Raw genomic sequence first — 20,900 nt, forward strand, 5'->3', positions numbered from 1 at the left:
TTATGAGAAGATAGATGGATGTGTTGGCTTTGAGTGAAACTAAGTTGAAAGGGAAGGGTGAGTGTAAGTTTGGGAGTGTAAGTGGGAGGTGGTAAACGTGTAGTGGAGTGGAAGGTTTCCTCAAGGATAATGTGGATGAAGGTGAAACTGGGAATGGAGATGTGGGTCTTTGTAAGTGCATATGGGCCTGGCAGTGAGAAGAGTGTAGAAAAAAGGGAGGCATTTTGGATAGATTTAAATGAGTGCATAGAGGATTTAGGGAGAAATGTCAATGTAATAGTACTGGGAGACCTTAATGCTGGGGTAGGAAATGGTCCAATTGATGGAGTGGTTGGGAAATGTGGAGTTCCAGGAAAGAATCGTAGTGGAGAGTTGATGGTGGAAATGTGTCTAGAAAGAGAGTTGATGATAGCAAATACAGTGTTTCGGAAGAAAGTCAAGCATAAGTACACATGATGGATGGAAGGGTGGTAGATAGAGTGTTGCTGGATTATGTAGTGGTAAATAGGATTATGATAGGAAGAGTTAAGGATGTACATGTGCTAAGGGGAGAGGGTGGGGGAATATCAGATAATTTTTTGGTGGAAGGTAAGTTGAGAGTGGAGGATAGATGGAGAAAGAGGAAAGGGGCAAAAGGTAGGGAGGTGCTTAGAGTGAACTCTTTAAATGAAAAGGAAAAGGAGAAGGAGTACAAGAAGCTGAAGGAGGAGTGGGAGGGAGTGAAGGATAGAGTAGAGCTAAGTGTGGAGGAGGAATGGGGATGGTTCAAGGAGGGAGTCACAAAGTGTGCAAGGATGGTGTGTGGAACAAGAAGGACAGGAGGAAATAGAAAGAAGGGTAGTGAATGGTGGGATGAGGAAACAAAGAAGGTTGTAGAAGAGAAGAAGCAAGCTTTCACAGATTGGTTACAAAATAGGACGAGGGAGTCATATGAGAGGTACAAAGAAAAGAAAAGAGAAGTAAAGCAAAAGGTAAAGGAGGCAAAGAGGAGAGCAGATGTGAAATGGGGTAAGAGTATGACAGAAAATTTTGAAAGTAATAAAAAGATGTTTTGGAAAGAAATTAAGAGAGGAAGAGGAGGTGAATCAAGTAGAGAAGAAAAGGTAAAAGGTGCAAATGGAGAGATGATAATGGAAGAGAAGGCAGTAAGGGGAAGATGGGCAGAATATTTTAGGGAGTTGCTAAATGTGAAGGAGGATAGGGAAGGAAAGATAGTTGCAGTGGGAAATGCTAAGAAAATGAGAGTGATGAGTGAGGAAAATGGAGAAATAAGGATGGATGAAGTGAAGGCAGTTGTTAAGATGATGAAAGCAGGTAAGGCACCTGGTCTGGATGGATGCCATGCAGAATGTCTAAAAAAAGGAGGTACAGTGATGGTGGACTGGCTGGTGAGGTTATTTAATGTTTGCTGGAGAGAAGGTAGAGTACCGGAGGACTGGAGGAGTGCCTGTATAGTTCCACTTTACAAGGGAAAAGGGGACAAGTGTGAATGTAGTAGTTTCAGAGGGATTAGCTTGTTAAGTGTAGTTGGGAAGGCTTATGGGAGGATCTTGATTGAGAGGATTAGGAAAGGAACAGAGGGAGTAATTGGTGAGGAACAGTGTGGATTTAGGACAGGTAAAGGTTATGTAGATCAGATCTTTGTGGTAAGACAAATATGTGAGAAAGCTATAGGAAAGGGGAAGGATGTTTTTTGGGCTTTTATGGATCTGGAAAAGGCTTAGGATAGGGTAGACAGAAAGGCACTGTGGGGGGTACTGCAGATATATGGGATAGGAGGAAAGCTTCTAGGAGCTGTCAAGAGTTTTTATGAGAGTAGTAGAGCTTGTGTCATGATTAGAAATGGAGAGAGTGAATGGTTCGAGGTAAAGGTGGGACTTCGTCAAGGATGCGTTATGTCGCCCTGGCTGTTCAACTTATACATGGATGGGGTAGTGCGAGAGGGAAATGCAAGGGTAGTGGGTCAGGGATTGGAGATGGTTAAAGAAAATGGAGAAAAGTGGGAGGTGAGCCAGCTGTTGTTTGCTGACGACACTGGACTTGTGGCAGGATCGGAGGAGGGACTGAGGAAGTTGGTGACAGAGTTTGGGAGAGTATGTGATAGAAGAAAGCTGAAGATAAATGTGGGTAAAAGTAAGGTGATGAGATGTAGAAGGGGTGAAAGTGGCAGTAGACTGGAAGTGAGCATTAAGGGAGAGCGACTGGAGGAAGTGGATAGTTTTAGATACTTGGGTGCAAATGTGGCAGGAAAAGGTGGAGTGAAGGTGGAGGTAGAATGTAGATTGAGAGAAGCGAGTAAATGCCTTGGTGGATTAAAGAGTGTAATGAGGAGTAGACATTTGGGAATGGATGCTAAGAGGTGACTGTATGAAGGAGTGATTGTGCCAACAGCACTGTATGGGGCAGAAACATGGAACATAAGAGAGGAAGAGAGAAGGAGTTTGAATGTGTTTGAGATGAGGTGTCTGAGAAGTATGATGGGGGTTACTAGGCTAGATAGAGTGAGAAATGAGGAGGTGATGAGGAGAACGGGTGGAAAGGGAGTTGGGAGATAGGGTTGATGAAAGAGTATTAGGATGGTTTGGACACATGGAAAGAATGAGTGAAGAAAGACTAGTAAAAGAGGTATGGAAGGCAGATGTGGAGGGAGTGAAGATGAGGGGACGTCCTAGGATGAGGTGGATGGATGGGGTGAAGGGAGCTTTGGGGAAGAGGGAAAAGTCTGTTGAGGAAGGACGGGAGAGGACAGAAGACAGGGGTGAATGGAGAATGGTTGTTGTATATGGATGATGTTGTGATGCATGAGGTGGAATGGGCGGGGGGATGGGGGGTGAGGTAGTATGTGTGAGCAAAATTTGATGCAGCCCGAAGGGATTTCTCCCCATCTCCTTTTATGCATGGGGGGACGGAGAGGGGGGGTCGCCGATTTAATGAAGCAGCCTTGCTGTGGATGTGCTGTGTCTTGCGACACTGCTTCTGACCCAGGGCAGTGGACAAGGTGCAGGGATGACCCGTCATTCGGGAGGTGCTAAGATAAGAGGGAGGGTGGAGGGGTGTGGAGTGTATTCAGGGATGGAATGGGTGGGAATGATTTTATGCCTTTTCCTTTTTGGCTACCTCCCTTGTAAGGGCGAAAAATTCCTTTTTGGCTACCTCCATTGTAAGGGCGAAAAAGCCTTGGTATATGTATGTATGTATATATATATATATATATATATATATATATACACAATGTGTATATGTATACATATATAGATATTTTTTGGTAAGGCACTACCTGCCCAGTGGTAATGCACCTAGCTCTGCTAAGTAGTAGTTCAGGTCAATATAATAAATATTATTCTGTACAAAAATTTTATGCTGTTGATTCTCATAACACAACTTTATGTGGACGTGGCTTGATGAATGATATGGGTATTTATCTGGCTGGTATAGATGATGAATGTAGAGATAAGAGAATGGATGAGGTAAAGGTGGAAGGCATGATTTTACCTATTTACCTAGTTGTATTATATGGGAAGGGAGCTATTTTCATAGTGACCCATGTTTGTATCCTTCAGCATCAAGTTTGTTCTTAAATTCTTGAATATTATTTGCACACACTGTTGCCTTATCTAATTTATTCCAAATATCCACCACTCTGTGTGGGAAGCTATTCTTTTTCAGATATCTTCTATAACTATCCTTTTTGAGTTTCTTTTCATGTCCTCTTTTTTTTTTCTCTTGTTCCACTTTAGTAAATCATCTCTATCTAGGAATTCTATTCCTTTCATGATTCTGTAAATAGTTGGTAGATCTCCTCTTTCTCTTTTTTGTTCCAAAGTTGGTAGTTCCAATTTGAACAATCTTTGTTTGTATGTCAATTTAGAGAGTGTTGGTGCCATCTTTGTTGCTCTTTGTAGTCTTTCTAATTTCTTTATATTCTTTTTAGTACTGGGTGTCTGTAGTCTGGTAGCATACTCCAATTTTGGTCTTATCAGTGTAACTAATGTTTTCTTGACCATTTCTTCATCCAAATAGTCAAAAACCACTTTCATCAACCTTAGTAAGTGGAAGGTTTCTCCAACTATTTTATTGATATGTTTGTCTGGTGACATGTCTTTGCTGATAATTACTCCTAGGTCTCTTTCCAAGCTCGCTTTTTTGACTTCTTCACCAATTTTATTATTCCTCGATACTCTATTTTTGTTTTTTTTCCAAACTCCATTATACTACATTTCTTGATGTTAAAGTTCACTTCCCACTTTTGACTCCATTTCCAGATTTTATCTAAGTCTCTCTGTAGTGATTCACAATCTTCCTCTATACTTACTTTAGTATTTTTGCATCATCTGCGAAGAAGTTCATATAAAATTCCATACCTTCATCCATGTCATTTATATATATGGCAAACATGATTGGAGCCAATACCGAACCTTGTGGGACACCACTTGTCATTTCTTCCCAGGTCGAGTATTTGTCTCTAATTATTATCCTCATTTTTTCCCAGTCAAGAAAACTTCCATCCATTCCAATAATTTTCCTTTAATACCACCTATTGATTCCATTTTTCTTATTGTTTTTTTTTTGTGTGTGTGGTATTTTCTTGTATTATTTTTATTAGTCTTGAGTAGAAGCAAATAGGGTTTGTGGGTACATGATCTTCCTATCTAAATCCAAATTGTTTTGGATTCAGTATATTTTTTTCTTCCAGATGTTTAACCCATCTAATTTTGATAATTTTTTCACATATTTTTGCTATTGTGCTTGTAATGGAGAGTCTGTAGTTAGTTGGATTTTCCTTGTCCCCTCCTTTACTGGTACAATATTTGCATTTTTCCAGTCCTGTGGTACCTTTCCTTCTTTGAGTGAGTATTTAATTATCTTGTATATTTTGTCCATCAACTCAGCTATGCATTCTTTTAATATCCAGTTTGCAATTCCATCCTGACCATGCAATTTTCTGACATCAAGGTTTTTTTTATTTGGTCTCTGATTTCCTTCTGTGTCACGGTTATTTCTTTCATTGGGGGTATCTTTCTGTATTTCCTCACAGTTTTGTGAACTTTCAATTGTGAATACTGATTTGAAATGTTTGTTCATAATTTCAGCCATTTCTACATCTTTATATTCATAATTCCCTTGGCGCAGTCTTACTATTTCTTGTTTGTCTTTTAGTTTACCATTTACATACCTGTAAAATGGTTTAGGTTATTCCTTGCATTTTTCTATTATGTCCCTTTCATAATTTCTCTTTTCATCTCTGCATATTTTTACATAATCATTTCTTAGTTTGATATATGTATTCCACATACTCTTTTTTTTTTTCCCACCTTTTCCAATTTTTGTCTCTTCTATCTTTAGCCTACTAAAATGGAACAGAAGAAATATGAGAGGACATGAGAAGAAACTTAAAAAAGGCAGTTACAGAAGAGATCTGAAAAAGAATAGCTTCCCACACAGAGTGTTAGATATCTGGAACAAATTGAAAGAGAAAACAGTGAGTGCTAAAACCATACATGACCTTAAGAAAAAACTGGATGTGGAAAGTTACAATAGCAGGTCACTACGAGCATAGCTCTCTTCCCGCAAAATGCAACTAGATAAATACAGCTAGGTAGATACATACATATACCAAAGGCTTTATCTCCTTTACAAGGGAGGTAGCCCAAAAAAACAAAGGCATAAAATCACTCTCACCCATTCCATCCCCTTGTACTCCATTTCCATCCACCCTCTTCCCTCTCTCTTTTCTTGGCTCCTCCTGGATGACTGTTCATCCCTGCATCTCCCTCACTGCTCTGGGTCTGAAGCATTGTCACAAGACACAGGACATTCATAGCAAGGCTGCTTCATAAAATCGGCAATCCCACCTTCTCCATCCCCTCATGCAGAAATCGAGAAGATGGGGAGAAATCTCTTAGGGCATGTCAATTTATTTTTCACACATACTCCCTTACCCACCCACCCACTTCCCCTCATGCATCACAGCATCATCCATACACAACCATTCTCCATCTGCCCCTATCTTCTGTTCTCTCCCATCCTTTCTCAACAGACATTTCTCTCTTTCTCAAAGCCCCTTTTACCCCATCCATCCATCTCATCCTAGGTTGCCCCCTCATGTTCACTCCTTTCACATCTGCCTTACATACCTCTTTTACTAATCTTTCTTCACTCATTCTTTCTGTGTGTCCAAACCATCCCAATACCCTTTCATCAATCCTATCTCCCAACTCCCTTTCTACCCCTGTTCTCCTCACCTCCTCATTTTTTACTCTTTCCAGCCTAGTAACCCCTATCATACTTCTCAGGCACCTCAAACACAATCAAACTCCTCTCTTCCTCTCTTATGTTCCATGTTTCTGCCCCATACAGTGCTGTTGGCATACAATCTCCTCTTATCATCTATTCCCAAATGTCTATTTCTCATTACATTTTTTTTAATCCCCCAATGTACTTGCTTCTCTCAATCTACATCCCACCTCCACTCTTCCCTTTCCCACCACATTTGCACCCAAGTATCTAAAACTATCCACTTCCTCCAGTCTCTCTCCCTTAATACTCACTTCCAGTCTGCTGCTACTTTCTCCCCTTGTACATCTCATCACCTTACTTTTACCCACATTTATCTTCAACTTTCTTCTTCCTCACACCCTCCCAAACTCTGAACCTAACTTTCTCAATCCCTCTGATCCTGCTACAAATGCAGTGTCGTCAGCAAACAACAACTGATTTATCTCCCACTTTTCTCCATTTTCTTTAACCATCTCCAATCCCCAACCTACTACCCTTGCATTTCCCTCTCATATCCTCCCCACCCATGCATAAATTGAACAGCCAAGGCGACATGACACATCCCTGTCGAAATTCCACCTTTACCTCAAACCACTCACACTCTTCTACTCTCATATATCTGTAATACCTCCAACAGTGCCTTCCTGTCTACCCTGTCATAAGCCTTTTCCAAATCCATAAAAGCCCAAAATACATCCTTACCTTTACCTAAAGCTTTCTCACATATCTGTCCTACCACAAAAATCTGATCCACACAACCCCTACCTGCCCTAAACCCACACTGTTCTTCATCAATTACTCCCTCTATTCCTCTCCTAATCATCCTAATCAAGACCTTTCCATAAGCCTACCCAACTACAGTTAACCTCTTCACTCCGGGGCACATCATACGTCTGGCAGCATTAGCTGCCCAACGTGTGATGTTGCGTCATAATAATTGCATTATAAAAAATAGTCAGTGCTCAATCGTTCATTCTCTTTCACCCATGTATTTTGATAACCATAGAAAATTGATGAAACCAGTTTAGAGAGAATGGAAATTACGTAGGTACGACTACAATAAATATAATCAAGATGGCGACGTCGGCATCATCGAGTACCCACTTGCTCCTCATGCCGCCTACGTAGGCGTCACCGTATGGAAGTGGTTAACAAACTGATCCCTCTTAAACTACTACACTCATACTTGTCCCCTTTTCCCATGTGAAGTGGAACTATGCAGGCACTCCTCCAGTCCTCTGGCACTCTACCCTCTCTTAAATAAACATTAAATAACCTCACCAGCCAGTCCACCATCACTGTACCTCTTTTTTTTTTTTTTTAACATTCTGCATGACACCCATCAAACCCAGGTGCCTTACCTGCTTTCATCATCTTAACTGCCTTCACCTCATCTTTCCTTATTTCTCCATTTTCCTCATTCATCACTGTCATTTTCTTAGTGTTTCCCACTGCAACTACCTTTCCTTCCCTACCCTCCTTCACATTTAGCAACTCCCTAAAATACTCTGCCCATCTTCCTCCTACTGTCTTCTCTTCCATTATCACTCCATCTGCATCTTTTACCTTTTCTTCTCTACTTGATTCACCTCTTCCTCTCTTAATTTCTTTCCAAAACATATTTTTATTACATTCAAAATTTTCTGTCATACTCTTACCCCATTTCACATCTCTCCTCTTTGCATCATTTATCTTATGCTTTACTTCTCTTTTCTTTGTACCTCCCATATTATTCTCTCATCCAATTTTGTAACCAATCTACTCACTTCTTTTCTACTATAACCTTCATTGCTTCCTCATCCCACCTCTCACTACCCTTCCTTCTAAATCTTCCCATCCTCCTTGTTCCACACGCCATCTTTGCACACCTTGTTACTCCCTCCTTGAACCATCCCCATTCCTCCTCCACTTATAGTTCTACTCTATCCTTCACTTGCTCCCACTCCTCTCTCTGATTTTTCTTGTACTTCTTTTTTTTTCTCATTTAAGCAGTTCACTTTAAGCACCTCCCTAACTTCTGACCTTTTCCTCTTTCTCCATCTATCCTCCACTCTCAACTTATCTTCCACCAAAAAATTATTTCATATTCTCCCACTCTCTTCTTAGAACATGTACATCCTTAACTCTTTCTACTATACTCCTGGTTACCACTATATATTCCATTAACCACTTCCATATGGTGATGCCTACATAGGCGTCATGAGGAGCAAGTGGGTACGCGATGATGCCGACGTCGGCGTCTTGATTATATTTATTGTAGTCGTACCTACATAATTTCCATTCTCTCTAAACTGGCTTCATCATATTTTCTATGGTTATCAAAATTCACGGGTGAAAGAGAACGAATGATTGAGCACTGACTTTATTTTTTATAATGCGATTATTATGATGCAACATCACACGTCGGGCAGCTAATGCTGCCTGACGTGCATGTGCCCCGGAGTGAAGAGGTTAATGCTCTACCTACCACCCCTCCATCCACTACTGTCTCCCATGTTTACTTATGTTTGACTTTTTTCCTAAACAGAGTATGTAGATTCCTATATAATAATTGAAGAACCATAAATTCTTCCACTGGTAAGTCTCCAATGGAGATAATGTTTAATAGATTTTTTGAGGTTACTGTAGTAGCTGTTAGAGTGCAGGACAGATCTTCCAGTGGATTGAATAACGAAGAGTTTAAGGAAGAGCCCGTGTATGGGCTGAATGATGCAGTATTTTTTCACAATTTTGGTAAAGGTTTTCCATGGATGGAAGGAAAGATTGAAGGAGAACTTAGTTCAAGAAATAAGGTGAAGGTTCAAAGTTTGGGAAATATCATTTAGAAAAGACATACAGATTAAATTATGCTTAGATTTGTGGGTGATTTTGGCCAACCTAAGAGTAACTATTTAATTGGTATTTCCATAGATGACTCTTCTGTTAGAGTAGATGTTTCTAGTAATCCAATGTTGGATTCACCTGTAACTGAAGATAACTCTAATATAGAATGTTCAAGAGAAGACCTTGTAATTAATAACCAAGATTGTTTAGTACAGACAAAGAGATACAATGTTCCTGTCGCATCCGTAGACCACCTGATATGTTGGATTTGTAACTATAAGTTATGTGTTCATTAAAAGGTGAGAAATGTATTGCTTAGTGACCCTGCTGTGGCAGGGTGAATCATGTTGTTATGGTCATCTGAGTTCATGTTTTGTTTTGTATTTACATCCCGACCAAGAGGTCATACTAAAGATTAGCTAAGGACCTATCAACTGTTATTTATCACACACCGTAAATCTCATATAGTACCCCATAGATATAATACCTTTCATCTCTACTTTCCTTGCCTATCCTACTTTCATTTCTACTTCTATTTCGGAATTTCTTTTACCTGTGAAAATCTCTCGATATCTACTATCAACATTGTTCATACTGTCTGATCGGTACATCTTTGCTATGGCGGCAAACACACTTTTGTTTTCTGATTGATGACAATTTGATTTCACTCAATGTACTATTCTTTTGGGATTCAGTTATCTACTTTGACCTATCTTCCATAGTTTCAAATATTTTGCACACACCAATCATATTACCCAGTGAAGAAAGAAAATCCCAGACAGACCACCAATTTATATGCCATGAACCTGGAGTGTTTTTGATAGATTGTCCCAAATCTGGCCACGATTTGAACAATCCTATCAATCCACACCCAGTGTGCCAATTTTCCCATTATATCAGTGAATTTCCCTTTCTCTGGGTTGAAGCAAAGGCAAAGTTTGAAAATATAACTATACTTACAGAATGATACAAGAGGGGAGAATGAGGTTGCAAGAGAGAAATATAGCGTACAACCCTCTTTAATGTGGTACTTCCAGGTGCCAGTGGTGTAGCTGCCGCAATATCCAATTTCTTTTATTAAGTATGTTTAATCTATATATTCCTATTTACCTGTCCTCACACATTACCTCTTTATTCATATAAAGATGGCACACAATTTCTCATAAGCTACCTTTACAACATTGCAAGGAACAGAACTGTTTTAACTAAAGGACCCCTTGTACACATATGCAACTGAACATGGGCTCTCCCATATGACTGTCAAGCAAATAATCGAGGAAACCCAGCAAAATTGATTGATGCCGTAAGGAAAAATTTTATGGGTTTAACTAGGGATTCTCAAGAAATTAGAATGATGTTTGAAACTGAAAAGACTGGTGAAGGCAAAGGACCCCACGAACAGTATAGCAGCCTCATGATGTATTGACTTTATGTTTACTATTTGTTTTGATTTTGCTATGCATTAATATTGTGTATGTATTATGATACTGAATCACGTGCATGTGTAACATATACAGTTTTCATAAATTAGATTTATTCTAATACTTCCATGTCACCCCACCTGACCACTATCACCACCACCTTAGTGGATTTCCCAAGCAGCCCAACAGCTCTCAAATGCTGTGAGGATGAGGGCGTTAGGCTGGCTGAGGGTGAACGGGAAGAGCCACAACCCACAACACCCTTAGAGGAGGACCATTCCATGTACAAGGCTGTTTTGTCACCACCCACTGGTCAAGTCACACTAAGGAAGGGTAAGTTTTGTGCAGTTTGATATTGAAGTTAATTTTCTGTTAGGACATTCAAAGTATGCATATTTGTGCATTTATTACATATAAAAATTATATATGACATAATATATAAAAAGGATGAAAAAATCACACGTACACATTAAGCAATGAACACTGACAGACAGACAGTCAATATGGCTTTAGATCAGGAAGGTCGTGTGTTTGAGTTTGTACTTGAGAGTGATAGATGTGCTGCAAGATTGGGAGGGATGGGTGGACTGTGTGTACCACAACTTATGGAGGGATTTAGATAAAGTACCTTGTAGTCAACTTATGTGGAAACTGGAGAATATTGGAGGAATAAGTGGTGAACTATACTTGAATAGATGATGATGATTTTTTTTTTTTTTTTTTTTTTTTTTTTTTTTATTATTATTATTTTTTTAGGAAAATAATAAAGGATAAGCAGTAATAAGGATAAAAAGTGGAGAGCAGTAACTAGCAGGGTTCCACAAAGTTAAGAAGTAGCACCTATAATGTTTTTTTTATGTGAATGATATGATATGCCAGCATGTTTACAGATGATGCAAAGATTTTAAGAATAGTGAGATAAGATGTTGCAACAAGATCTACACTATTTACATGGGTTAAAAAATGGAAGATAAGTTTTAGTACAAAAAAAAGCAAAATATTGGAAATATGCAAATGCTCAGAAAGACTTTTAAACTATTGATTAGGAAGTGAATTCGCTAAAAAGGCAAAAGAGAAGAAAGGTTTGGGAGTGTTGATAAAAAACAACCTGTCACCAGAATGACACATCAACAAGACTGTGGGAGACACTTGCATTGCTGCAGAACATTGAATTTGCTTTTCAGTCTATGGATGAAGAGATGATGGAGAAATTCGTAGAAATCCTAACCCATCTAAGACTGGAATATGCATCAGTGAAATGGTCCCCCACACAGTGTGAAATATGTAAGCAAAATTGAGAGAATACAAAGGGTAGGAATCAAAGTGGTCCCCAGCATGGCTGATAAGCTGTATGAGGAAATACTCAAAGCATTAGAGCTACCAACATTGACATATTGAAGAGAAAGTGGAGATATGATAACTTTGTTCAGAATAATAAAGGGGCTAGACTATTGTGATAAAAGATTTCTTGATTACTGACAGGATGTCTTTAAGAAATCATGGGAACAAAACAAAAAAGACTAAATGTCAAAAGGATGTGAAGAAATACATTTTCCATATGGATGCATAAGTACATGGAATAGGCTAGAAGACAATATAACCCTGGCTGGATTAATACATGAATCTAAATATGATAATTGGAGAATAAGGAGATATAACTTGTGGTGGGTAGAGGTCTTGGCTGCCAGAATCATTCTTGCTGGTGGTACCTTCTTTCTCCACAACATATATCATCCTCATGCAGGTGAATTAGCACCTGGAGAGATGTTCTTAGCTGGTTATGAGCTCACATCAATTGTTGGGGACTTTCATTCCTTCCAATGACCCAATCCAGCAGTGCTTTTTGTGGAGATACCTGAGGTCACTCCAGGGAATTCACTCACTTCTTGGAAGGGTGACTGGACCTCACTCTCCTCTCTATGAGCATGGGTTAGCATGCCCACTGGATGGTTGACCCAGCTCACTAGTGACCACTACACTATTGTCACTTTAGTCATGGACCTTCTCCCTCTTTCCCTTTCTTATCCACCACCTTGATGCTAGAGCACAGGGAAGGCCATATAGACTCTTTTCCAGGAGGAGTTAAACTGCTGGTACCAGTCTTATGTCCTCCCACAGGACATAGATGACCTCTATTGGAACATCGTCACCACTGTCCAAGCCGCTGTGGATGAGCTGTCTCCAAGATGAAGACAGGCTTCAATCAGTATGCTGACCGGTGGCACTACAATGACATCATATAGGAGTAGAATCACTGAATCAACATATTCCATACATTTCTGCAGTGCCATCCATCCCTTTAGGCAAGGGTTCTTTTGTGCTCTACCATTAGGCATGTTTGGGAGGTCACCCACAGGGTCTGGGAAGAAAGTGGCTGGAATGGTGTCCCAATTTCTCTGCCCAAACCACCGCTAGTGCCCTCTTGAGGGAACTACTGCAAGCAATAGGTGCAGTCTACCCTCCCCTCCATTCATCCACAACCCCATTAACTGGCAGACCTGCTGACACACCAATTTGCAGACTGATCCTCCACTACCCTTCCCTATCAGGCAGGAGCTGTACTTCTTAGACAGGATGGAGAGGACATGATACACATTGCCATGGCTAAAGTTGACCTGACGTACTATCCCTTCACAATCTAGGACTTCTGTTGAGCTTGTAAGAAAAGTAAAGATACTGTTCCGGGTAGTGATGGTATTCCGTATTCCTTCTTGAGGCAAACGTGGTCGACATGGGTGCTGGCAGCACTGGCATTCATCAATGCTTCTTGGGAAGCAGGGTAACTCCCTGAGGGCTGAAAAAGGTGATTTAGTGCTGATTCCCAAGCCCAAGTACCCACACAGCTACAGGCCCCTCTCCCCAACCTGCATTGGCAAAACCGCTTAGCGGATGATTCTCAATTGCCTCCTGTGGTGGATGGAACCCTTCCATCACAATATGTATGGTTTTATAAAGGGAATAGTAGCAACTGAACATGTGGCAACCCTTCTTGGCCTGGTCATTGTCAACCTGCCATTGAGGTGTTTGTATTTGGAAAAGTATTTGAATTAGAGAATGTTTTGGCCATTCTTGCATCTTTGACTACCAAAGGGGGTCCAATACAGACTCCTGCCCTGGATTGCAGACTATCCAGGGCAGGAGTTTTAGGAGTGAACTCATGATAATAAAAAATTATATAATAGAAGTTAAATGTGAAAAATGAAAAATGAAGATTAATGATACTACCAATAGTGAGAACTTAAAAAAAAGAGGTAAATAGCAAAATACAAGAAATGATTGCATTGAAGAAAACAGTATGTAAAAGATTAAGAAATGGAATGAAAACAGAGAAAATGAAGAAATCGCCTTTAAAGAAATAATACAACAACATATACAGGAAAATGCAAAAGACACAATCATTCAAGTAATTAAAGAAAAGGCAAATTGGGTTAGAGATCTAGTATTTACCTAGTTGTATTTTGCGGGAGAAGAGCTATGCTCGTAGGGACCCGCAGTTGTATCTTTCTGCATCCAGTTCTTTCTTAAAGTCGTGTATAGTTTTAGCACTCACTGTTTTCTCTTTCAATTTATTCCATGTATATCATTCTATGTGGAAAGCTATTCTTTTTCAGATCTCTTCTGTAACTGTCCTTAAGTTTCTTCTTGTGTCCCCTTGTATTTCTTCTGTCCCATTTAAGTAGATCATCCCTGTCAAGGATTTCCATCCCTTTCATAATTCTATATATGGATATTAAATCGCCTCTTTCTCTTCTTTGCTCCAGAGTTAATAAGTTTAGTTTGTCCAATCTTTGTTCATATGTCAACATGCTGAGTGTTGATGCCATCTTTGTTAGTGCTCTTTGAATTCTTTCTAGTTTCTTTATGTTTTTTATTGTACTGAGTGTCCATAGTGATGCTGCATACTCTAATTTTGGTCTTATCAGTGTAACTAGGATTTTCTTCACCATTTCCTCGTCCATGTAGTCAAAGGCCACTTTCATTGATCTTATTAAGTTGTAGGTTTCTCCAACTATTTTGTTTACATGTTTGTTTGGTGTTATGTCACTTGAAATGATCACTCCTATGTCTCTTTATGAATTTATTTTTGTAACTTCTTTTGTTCCAATTTTGTATTTACCAGATATTCTATTTTTGCTTTTTCCAAATTCTATTATACTACATTTTTTAATGTTGAAATTCACGTTGTTCATTTTACTCCAATTCCAGACTTTGTCCAGATCTCCCTGAAAAGATTTACAGTCTTCTTCGTTACTCTCTTCAATAGTTTTGCATCATCTGCAAAGAAGTTTATGTAACATTTAATTCCTTCATCTATGTCGTTTATATAAATAAACATTATTGGAGCCAATACAGAGCCTTGGGTAACTCCATTTATCATGTCTACCCATTTTGAGTTCTTTTCTCTAAGTATCACTCATTTTTCTTCCTTTCAAGAAGTCTTCCATCCATTCCAATAATTTTCCTTATATTCCACCTATTAGTTCAAGAGTGAAGTCTTTAAATGAAAAGGAAAAGGAGGAGTACACTCCTTCCTGTATGAACTAGTTACGTTCTTGAAAAAACGTTTGTATATCGAATATACTCAAATTGAGCACTTTTTCCCATATAAATCCATTATATTATATATATAAACCCATTATATTATGCGATGTAATTCACTCTCATTCCTTTGTCACTTTTCTTTAGCACAGACTAGTATCTAGAGATATTGCTTTCCTAGCCCTCTTAGGCTTGTCACCATCCTTAATAGGGCTTCCTGGACACTTAGGAGGCATAATTTCACTTGAAATCATGCTAATAATCCATGATTAACCGAGACCGATTGAGTAGACCGAGCAGTACACAGCGTTGTTTTGAAAACAATAACAAACGTACGTACAGGTACACCTCACCTTACGTCGTTAATTGGTTCCAGGAGACACGACGTAAGTCGAATTTGCTTACAAGTAGGCTAGGTAGGCCTGGTGTAGCCTAGGCTAAACTGCCAATAGCCATTTTTCAGTACTTTATTTTACTTTTGATTGCATTTTTTATTAAACAAGGTTAATAAAAATCTATTTTAAGTTTCCAAACAGAACATTTATTTATCATTTTGTAATAAAGTATAAAAAAGTACCTGTACTTATTCATCAATACGTACAATTTGCTGTACTTTATGAATGCATTGTCAATTACATACGGTGAACAAAACAAAAAACAAATAAATAAAAACTAGTTTAAGCTTACAATAATTTTGTAATAAGTGAAAAATTGAATAAAGTATTTTTAATTTACCAATGCAGTACATACATTATGTCGATGTTTACGCGTTGCTATTTCGCGGTGCTGTACTCTATGAATGCATTGTCAATAACATACGGTAAAACAAAACAAAAAACAAAGAAATAAAAACTATTTCAAGCTTACATATAATCATATTGTAATAAGTGAAAAACTTTAATGTATTTTCAGTTTACCAAAACAGTAGATACAATATGTTGATGTTTACGTTGTAGACGTAGATGGCTGGGGATTGTCGACATCAACATCAGCTGATTCTCGTCGTTCGACGCGTAAAAACTGGTCAAGAGTGCCTTGAACCGTCTTCTTCTTTTCTTCAAGGATTAGATTATAAGGAGCAAAAGCTTCATAACAAGCCCCCATTATCTTGGAAAAGCGTTGAGCATTTGGATCCATATCCTCAAACATAGCAAGACCTTTTTCGATGTGTGCAAATGCTTCCTCCATTTTCTTAATGGTGAAGTGGCGTGGCTCAGATTCATCATCCTCTTCTTCTTCTTTCTTTTGTTGCTCCTGAAGTTCCATCAAATCCTTGTTCATCAGTAACTCCTTGTCTTTTTCAAATAAATCTGTGAAATCCTCTTCCTCCAAATTCATATCCAGCTCTTCGCTCATTGTAACCAAATCTTTGTTGACAACAACAGTATCGAAGCCCTTAAACTCGTGCACAAATTGCGGGCATAGCTTTTTCCATACACCATTCATAGCAGTGCTCTGAACATCATTCCATGCTGCTGCTACATTCTGTAAAGCTTTGTAGATGTCATATCCCTTCCAAAAGTCGCGAAGTGTGATAGACTCATCCATTTCAATTGCAGCTATTGCTTGCAGTAGCGTACGCTTCATATAATAACGTTTGAAGATAGCAATTATCCCCTGATCCATTGGCTGGAGAATAGACGTAGTGTTTGGGGGGAGGTATATGACGGTAATGTTGGGGTGAAAATCTGCGATGTTTTGTGGGTGGCCAGGAGCATTATCTAAGATAAGTAAAACCTTAAAAGGAATCCCCTTCTCCTTACAATACTTCTCTGCTGCTGGGACAAAATTATTGAAAAAACAATCTTCGAAAATAACAACAGTGACCCAAGCTTTTGAGTTAGCCATCCATATAACAGGGAGAGATGCTTTGGGTATATTCTTCAGGGCACGGGGGTTGTGTGCATGATAAACAAACAGAGGCTTTAATTTAAAATCTCCTGCACAGTTACCTCCCAACATTATGGTCACACGTTCTTTTGAGACCTTGTAACCTGGAATCGTTTTCTCTTCCTTGGAAACAAATGAACGATCTGGTAATTTCTTCCAATATAATCCTGTTTCGTCTACGTTGAAAATTTGCTCAGGAAGAAACCCGTTTTCTTCGATGATTTTCTTCAGTGTAGCAGGAAATTCCGCTGCTGCTTGTTCATCAGCTGATGCGATTTCACCTTGTCTTTTAAGGAAGTGATAATTTCTCCTGTTTTTATATCTCATAAACCATCCAGGACTTGCTTTGAAATCTACATCTTTCTCATCTGGATATTTTTCCTTTAGGTCCTCAAACAAAGACAACGCTTTTTCCTGAATGAGCTCTTGACTAAGATTCGCATTCTGACGATTCCTCCTATCAACCCAAATCGAAAGAAGATTTTCCATTTCTTCAAATATCTTACCTCTTTTCTTGTTGATGATCGTGTTCTTCATCAATGGGGCTTCAGATGTGACATGTGTTAAAATCTTGTCTTTATTATGCACAATCATTGATACAGTTGTCCGACTTACTCCAAAACATCGTGCAATCGATACAACTTTTTCACCATTACAATGACGTTTTATCATCGCCATTTTCTCCTCCAGTGAAATAGCACGACGCTTAGCACTTTCACTAGAACTTTTCTTAGGAGGCATGGGGGCAAATATTACAGTTACAAGTGAATGTTAATGAGAAAATTTACAAAACTTCAGTAAACAGATAATAATCCAAAAGAATTGCGGGAGTCGAGACGCCGCTTACGGTAAATACGTATTGGAAGTACCGTTGCAATTTCATGTTCTAGTGGACTAGGCCATACTACTTTATGGTATATATTTTAGCAGTTACTGAATCTTTATATAATTTTACATGCTTTTATTCTTATTTATTGTAACATGAATTGTTTGAAACACTTGAAACGTTTTTTGGTGTTTATGCGATTCCATTATTGGCTGACCGACGTAAAGTAAAGTAAAACGACAACTTGAATTTTTTTCCATATTATTTTTGAAAACCGACGTATCTTCGAAAACGACGTAAGTCGAGGTGTGCCTGTATCTATTTTCACTTTAATTCTTTTTTTACCTGAACATATGGCAGTTTTTTTTAATATTTATGATGTAAAAATAATTTTCTTTTTCATATTTATGATTTAGAAATACAGTAATTTTTTCAACAGGATTTTATTCGTTATGGCGAATTTTTAGTTCGTATTTTGATTTTGGGAACAACATTTTTTTGTTCTTTATAGCGAAAATTCATATATGGAGCGTTCTTAAATCGAGGGAGGAGTGTACAAAAAGAAGCTGAGAGATGAGTGGGAGGGAGTGAAGGATAGAGTAGAGCTAGGAGTGGAGGAGGAATGGGGATGGTTCAAGGAGGGAGTCACAAAGTGTGCAAAGATGGTGTGTGGAACAAAAAGGACAGGAGGAAATAGAAGGAAGGGTAGTGAATGGTGGGATGAGGAAACAAAGAAGGTTGTAGAAGAGAAGAAGCGAGCTTTCACAGATTGGTTACAAAAAAGGATGAGGGAGTCATATGAGAGGTACAAAGAAAAGAAAAGAGAAGTAAAGCAAAAGGTAAAGGAGGCAAAGAGGAGAGCAGATGTGAAATGGGGTAAGAGTATGACAGAAAATTTTGGAAGGTAATAAAAAGATGTTTTGGAAAGATATTAAGAGAGGAAGAGGAGGCGAATCAAGTAGAGAAGAAAAGGTAAAAGGTGCAGATGGAGAGATGATAATGGAAGAGAAGGCAGTAAGGGGAAGATGGGCAGAATATTTTAGGGAGTTGCTAAATGTGAAGGAGGATAGGGAGGGAAAGATAGTTGCAGTGGGAAATGCTAAGAAAATGAGAGTGATGAGTGAGGAAAATGGAGGAGAAATAAGGAAGAAGTGAAGGCAGTTGTTAAGATGATGAAAGCAGGTAAGGCACCTGGTCTGGATGGATGCCATACAGAATGTAAAAAAAAAGGAGGTACAGTGATGGTGGACTGGCTGGTGAAGTTATTTAATGTTTGCTGGAGAGAGGGTAGAGTACCGGAGGACTGGAGGAGTGCCTGTATAGTTCCACTTTACAAGGGAAAAGGGGACAAATGTGAGTGTAGTAGTTTCAGAGGGATTAGCTTGCAATGGGGGGACGGAGGGGGTGGTCGCCGATTTAGTGAAGCGGCCTTGTTGTGGATGTGCTGTGTCTTGCGACATTGCTTCTGACCCAGGGCAGTGGACAAGGTGCAGGGATGACCTGTCATCCAGGAGATGCTCAGATAAGAGGGAGGGTGGAGGGGTGTGGAGTGTATTCAGGGATGGAATGGGTGGAAATGATTTTATGCCTTTCCGTTTTTGGCTACCTCCCTTGTAAGGGGGAAAAAGCCTTGGTATATGATGAATGTAGGAAGGCTTATGGTAGGATCTTGATTGAGAGGATTAGGAGAGGAACAGAGGGAGTAATTGGTGAGGAACAGTGTGGATTTAGAATGGGTAGAGGTTGTGTAGATCAGATATTTGTAGTAAGACATATGTGAGAAAGCTATAGGAAAATGTAAGGATGTTTTTTGGGCTTTTATGGATCTAGAAAAGGCTTATGACAGGGTAGACAGGAAGGCACTGTGGGAGGTTTTGCGGATATACGGGATAGGAGGAAAGCTTCTAGGAGCGGTCAAGAGTTTTTATGAGAGTAGTAGAGCATGTGTCAGGATTAGAACTGGAGAGAGTGAGTGGTTCGAGGTAAAGGTGGGACTTCATCAGGGATGCATTATGTCGCCCTGGCTGTTCAACTTGTACATGGATGGGGTGGTGCGAGAGGTAAATGCAAGGGTAGTGGGTCAGGGATTGAAGATGGTTAAAGAAAATGGAGAAAAGTGGGAGGTGAGCCAGCTGTTTGAGGACGACACTGCACTTGTGGCAGGATTGGAGGAGGGATTGAGGAAGTTGGTGACAGAGTTTGGGAGAGTGTGTGAAAGAAGAAAGTTAAAGATAAATGTGGGTAAAAGTAAGGTGATTAGATGTACAAGGGGTGAAAATGGCAGCAGACTGGAAGTGAGCATTAAGGGAGAGTGACTGGAGGAAGTGGATAGTTTTAGATACTTGGGTGCAAATGTGGCAGGATAAGGTGGAGTGGAGGTGGAGGTAGAATGTAGATTGAGAGAAGCGAGTAAATGCCTTGCAGGATTAAAAAGTGTAATGAGGGAAACTGCTCTTTTTCAGGTCTTCTGTAACTGTCTTTCTTTAGTTTCTTTGCGTGTCCTCTTGTTTCTCTTTTGTCCCATTTTAATAGTTCATCTCTATCATGTGCATGTGTGTGTATGTGTGCATGTAAGCATTAGGTTACCATGTATTTATCATGTTTACATGCTCTTCTCTGCTTTGAAGAACGCCCGTCTACCCTGGAGGGGACAAGGAAAAAACGTCTCACAGTCACAGATGAACTACTTAATGTTGCTGTAGATGATGACCAGCATTCCATCTCCTCCTTGAGTCAGCATTCAGAAGATGAGGATGCACAAATGCTGTCTCACGATGAATTCACGGATATGCTCACACCTGATGATATAGACACACCAGATGAATTGGAGGAGTCCATTATGGAGCGTAAGTTAACTAGGTGATTACACACCTACTCTAGTTAATAATGCTACTTTTTTTTTTTTGGGGGGGGGGGTTTGTCTAGAACAATGGCAAGTTTTCTTATTGCAGAAGTAGGTGAGAGAAGGGATATTGTTGGTATGTCCTTTGATGAGGGTTTAGTATAGTTTAAATTGACTTCAGATGGCCCAAAGTTATTTACAGGTAACCACTCTATAATGCCCACTTGATTACATCGGTCAACAAAAAATGGTCCCAAAATTATACTTGTTTTTCACACATTTT

General features: G+C 39.3%; 1 protein-coding gene across 1 annotated transcript in view; it reads left to right on the plus strand.

Annotated features, from left to right (window-relative positions):
• Nucleotides 1–20,900, plus strand: part of LOC143027613 (protein prune homolog 2-like) — a 289,335-nt gene that overhangs the window by 58,636 nt on the left and 209,799 nt on the right. The window contains exons 4-5 of the mRNA XM_076188976.1: nt 10,686–10,853; nt 20,403–20,621. Coding sequence (XP_076045091.1) covers nt 10,686–10,853; nt 20,403–20,621 — 387 coding nt within the window. The remainder of the gene's footprint in view (nt 1–10,685; nt 10,854–20,402; nt 20,622–20,900) is intronic.

This window comes from Oratosquilla oratoria, chromosome 8 (genome assembly GCF_046742065.1).
Source record: "Oratosquilla oratoria isolate Oo_2021 chromosome 8, ASM4674206v1, whole genome shotgun sequence".
In the NCBI taxonomy this organism is placed as follows: domain Eukaryota; kingdom Metazoa; phylum Arthropoda; class Malacostraca; order Stomatopoda; family Squillidae; genus Oratosquilla; species Oratosquilla oratoria.